Source organism: Octopus bimaculoides, chromosome 5 (assembly GCF_001194135.2).
Source record: "Octopus bimaculoides isolate UCB-OBI-ISO-001 chromosome 5, ASM119413v2, whole genome shotgun sequence".
Classification (NCBI taxonomy): Eukaryota; Metazoa; Mollusca; class Cephalopoda; order Octopoda; family Octopodidae; genus Octopus; species Octopus bimaculoides.
In genome coordinates, this window is record NC_068985.1 from 38,078,115 (window position 1) to 38,083,370 (window position 5,256).

The following is a 5,256-nucleotide window of genomic DNA, read 5'->3' on the forward strand; positions in this document are numbered from 1 at the left end:
ATATATATATATATATATATATATATAACCATTTATATTTGCAATTGCTTTTGTTTCAGCGCACGATCTCAGATCAAGTCACTCTCTATGCAAGTACATCCCCATCTATATTATATGTGTGTGTTATTTATGAGTGTGTATGAATATATATGTATGTGCAACTATAATGCCTCACTTGCTCTGTGCGTCCGTGTATACATACTTACACAGACAAACACACACGCATATTAATACATACCCAACTTTACGTATTCAATCTCGATTGCTTTGTAATCCCCGTACATGTGTGGGCGTTTATATGTGTATAATAGGTTTTTCTGTGTATATTGCATCCTTGCATCATGCAGTATACTTTCATTAAAGTTTCATGATTTCAGAAGAGGTTTTCTGTTTTCCCAGGTGCAAGCTCTTCTCATTTAAAAGATGTATTAATAATGGTGAAAAGCTAGACTAAACCAGATTTTGGGCTAATGATAAAATGTAAGCTCGATTCACCCCTCTGTAGGTTAAACAAAATCAGCTCCCGTTCTAGATATATGTGTGTATGTGTGTGAGTACTCTGACAGAATCTATTTTATTTTTTATTTTTGTATGGTTTAATTGGAGTGAAGAGACAGCCCTTGATTTCTACATGTCGAAAATACTGACATTAACACGTTTAATGTTCAGTTTGCATACATGAAGTAAGTCAACATTTACTGGAAAAGTAGGTATGAGATAAGGAATGCTACAGTGTTGACATAATGAGAAAAACGGATTTGAGCATACTGGTTAGTGTGATGTATGGGAATGAGGCACCTTGATGGGTGTGGACGAGGGAAAGGTGTATCAAGTTTGCCTATGGTAGAGGTGACATGGAAATAGCTAATTCTGGTGAATAACGGACGCATTTGAACAATATGTACTAAGAGAAGCTCGAAGTGTTTGTCTGTGGATAAGAAGTTGTAATGTATGTTTCTTATTCTGTCGGGTGATCTTCCCTTAAATGCTAAGTTTGTGTGTGTGTGTGTGTGTGTGTGTGTAGCAGCAATGTTATCCCAGGTATAGAATCAATATTCTTTTGTGGGTTTGATCGAAATTTTTTGAGGATCTGTAACTTGTCAGAGCTGGAAGTAATTTTCTGCACCAGAGGAAGAAAGTTAATCTTTGGAATGCAGCCTTTCCTATATATGTATATATGTGGTTACACCGGGGTGTCTATCTGAGTTTATGAATTTTTGTATATGTTTTTTACTTTAAATTTCTTAATTTCGGGTTGCCGAAGAATAATTAAGGGTGAAGTACAACAAACTACAATGAAGAGTTTTAAGTTACTATTGTGAAATCCTTTTAATTTCTTCTCAAGCAAAAGAAAAACTGAATCTTTCCTTCAGCTAGTTTGGCACAAACACCTGACTTAAAGAGGCATTTGTCGCATATGATAACCTAATGGCCATTGATAAATATAAAAAAATAAAGAACAAAAAAAGCAAATAGAAATAGAAACTATAAATAGTTTCACTTGTGCTGGTTCTTCGACGCAACAGCCAAGCTTCTGGGATATTAATAATAAGGTTGTTCCCATTACAAGGTAACATCTTCGAACTCAAAATATCACTAACACACACATCCGATCAATAAATGGTGTCACAAGAACAGAATCGGAAAGAATGGAGTTAAGTTGTCAAACACGTCCGTGAATGCAATGGTTGATGATCATAATGATAAAAGAGGAAGAGTTGTGACCGAGAAAGCGATGGCGGTGATTGGGGTGGTGGCAGTGGCTGTTATTATGATAATGATCATGATCATGATCATGACCATGGTGATCGTGTTAATAATATCATGGGAGAACAACATGATGAATATGATTATTACAATGTTCCTCATGATCATAGCGCCAAACACAAATTGTCCCACGATTTAAAAAATAAGATAAAATACTGCTGGACTTGTGATAAGGTTATATAAACTATTTAAACAGTCGGGAAATTTTAAACACTAATGGCTGTCTCCAATCGAGAACTAATAAAATAAAAAAAAATCTAGCATTCAAATACCCATTTGTTGGCTTGACATCAACTTTATTGTACATTTTTTTTTTTTACTGTTTGTCTGGTTCTTTTCTTTTTCTTATTTGTTAAGGAAGTGGGTGGGGAAGCTGTCAAATATTTTAACTCTCTTAAATTCTGGACTGTGGAAATGTTTTGTTCGGTTTTGATTTCTTCTTTTGTTATTAAAAGTTGACGCTTAAATAAATCGCTAGCACGAAGCAAATTTCAGAGAAAAAATAATGTATACATTTGCAGTTGGGGAGTTAAAGAAAATTTTCTGTCATTGCGAGACTTGTAAATAATTGTCTGGCTTATCACAACGAAAAAACACATCTTTTTTTTTTTTGCAATCTCTTCAGAGTAAACTTATGAAATAAAAATGCTGTATGAATTTCTTAAAAGCTTGAAATTTTTTCTTAATAGTAGATAGGGTATGAGATGATAATCATTATATTTTTACGTCCGAGGCTCTACTTATTAAGACCTGGTGGAGAAGAAAAGTGTTAGCAAAAGAGAATCCAAGCCTTGTTCTTCTAGAAGTGCTGGGAAATCTTGTTTCATTGATTTGTTTCAGTAACGAAGACATTGGAGTTTCGAATGTTACATTGTGTGTTTCGTTGAAGATATGAAATTGCGCAGAGCACTTGAAAATTCTTTTCAAATTTGTTCAGTTCTTTTTCATCCGATCTAAGCTCTTATTAAAGGCGCCAGCTGGCATATTTTCAGAGACACGTAATTAAAGAAACAACACAGTAATATAGTCCCGTTCAGTAAGATAATGCCCAATGCATTATAAAAGAAAAAGAGAGAGAAGCAGCGAAAACAAGCATAACAGACTTCCTTGACATGTCTTTAATAGGAAAGCAACGAAACACGTTTACCTGCTTCTCCTTTTCGTCTACTCTTAATTAAAATTCTTAACCAACGCAAAAATTACAGATAAGATTTAGATGAATAATCCATTTTAAGGAATTCTTCAAATCAAGGGTAAAAAGGAATGAAATATTTCAGAAGGAAAAAAAGTAAAATTGTTTAGAATCGAATTTAATTTCTTTGCTTCAATGCAGGAAAATATTTTTTGTTGGTGAAGGAGTTGTTTGCATCAGAAAAATGCGAATAAATAAATATATAAATATTTGGGGACAATGGAATATCAGAGGGAAGAGAATTAACACAGAAAGTCAGCAAAGCGGACAATTGCAGCAACTTGTGAAATAATTAATTCTCACTTAAATTTCGAAGTTTAACCTGGAAGTAGCAAAAGAAAGTAGAAAGTTACACTGTCTTGTGCAAAATATTTGTGTGCGTGTGTGTTTCATAGTGGTGGGGTTTTAAATAACATCTTAAAATATTCGTTTGTGTGTGCGTGTATACATACGTACACTCAGATAAATGATTATACATTAATACATCCAGCCTTACTCATATTTACAAGACAAATATATAAACATGCACATGTGTGTGTGCATCCGTGCCCGTGTATGTATGTGTGTGTGTAATACGGTTACTTTTTGCCATTTCTGTCAGTTCTCTTCCCAGGGTTTAGTGGAAAACATTATATATATATATATCACATTTAATCGAAAATAAGAAAGTTAATACGAAACAGAATCAAACTTGACTGGGTAACATTATATTCTACTGTAAAAAAACAGAAAAGATAAGCTGATACAACGCAATATGGGTTTTAGATATAAAATGTGTATAGTGCTGGCGGTGCACTATATTCGAGATCTCATTGTATTTGTGTAAATACCGAAAATATATTGCCTCTGACTTAAAATTGCACAATTATTTTGAGTTTATTACAGCTATTGCTTAAGTTCAGTTTCTAGAAATCCAACCTTCTTTTGTTTGTTGTTATTTTGAATCAGCCCAGCTTTGAGTAAGCAGGCCTATGGTCAGTGGCATTCACCTCTGATTAACCCATCTATTTTTCAGGCATAGTGTGATATCCTGCTCTGCATTATCTAATGTACTTGTTTTATTTTTTGAAGACGAGCTGCTATTTTAGCAGATCATTTAAAACATGTTAAAACTCAGAAGACGGCATCCTTCTGTACAGGGCACCAGTCTACCTCAACCATCAAGATGTTGTGGAATGTAGACAGAAAAAGGCAAATTAATGTGACAAACGCTGCATATTCGAATTTAAAACACGTGAATGAATTTCATCTATTGATATATTATATAAAAGAATATTTTGTATGTCTACATGTTTGTACGAACCTACAAAAACTCATTTTACTGTTTTCCTTACAGGATATTTAACACCGACAAAAACGAGAGAATAAAAATAATGGAAGACGAGAGCCGTTTGAAATTGTCGCAAGTGACTGCGTCTGAAAATGGAGTCTACTCATGTCGTGCAGAAAATATTGCAGGCGCCAGAGATTCGAAGAAGAAATTTTTATTGAATGTTGAAGGTAAAAGATCTTCACTGTTTTATTGTTTCGGAAATAATTTTTACTTCAATAGTTAATATAATTGAAAAGAAAATTCATACCGCATTTTGAACTGGTTCAAAGAAAGGTGTAAAATAAACAACATCAATTTACTAAAATGAATTTAATCTAAATTCAATACTACTTCACTGGATACCTATGACTATGACAACATTCACTACGAGTTACACCAATGTATGACATTTTGCAATTACTGAGGTATATAGTGCCCCTTTACTAAAATATTGGTTTCAAATTTTGGTGCAAGGTTAGAAATTTCGGGGAAGAGGCAAAGTCGATTAGATTAACGTCAGTGTTCAACTGGTACTTATTTTATTCACCACGAAAGGGTAAAAGGCGAAGTCGATCACGACGGAATTTGAACTCGGGACGTAAAGACGGGCGAAATGCTGCTAAGCATTTTGTCCGACGTGCTAACTATTTTCTACTCTAGGTACAAGGCCCGAAATTTTGGGGGAGGAGGCCAGTTGATTAGATTGACCCCAGTGCGCAATTGGTAATTAATTTATCGATCCCGAAAGGATGAAAGGCGAAGTCGACCTCGGCGGAATTTAAACTCAGAACGTAAAGGCAGGCGAAATACCGCTAAGCATTTCGCCCGACGTACTAACTATTCTGCCAGCTCGCAACCCCACTTTACAAATATGCTGAAGATGTTGGCACTCCGTCGCTTACGACGTCGAGGGTTCCAGTTGATCCGATCAACGGAACAGCCTGCTCGTGAAATTAACGTGCAAGTGGCTGAGCACTCCACAGAC

At 34.9% G+C, this 5,256-nt stretch overlaps 1 protein-coding gene across 1 annotated transcript in view; it reads left to right on the forward strand.

The window, feature by feature from the left end:
* LOC106880012 (inactive tyrosine-protein kinase 7) overlaps positions 1–5,256 on the forward strand; it is a 418,974-nt gene that overhangs the window by 263,053 nt on the left and 150,665 nt on the right. Inside the window, exon 4 of the mRNA XM_014929805.2 lies at positions 4,296–4,459. Within this exon, the coding sequence (XP_014785291.1) occupies positions 4,296–4,459 (164 nt within the window). The remainder of the gene's footprint in view (positions 1–4,295; positions 4,460–5,256) is intronic.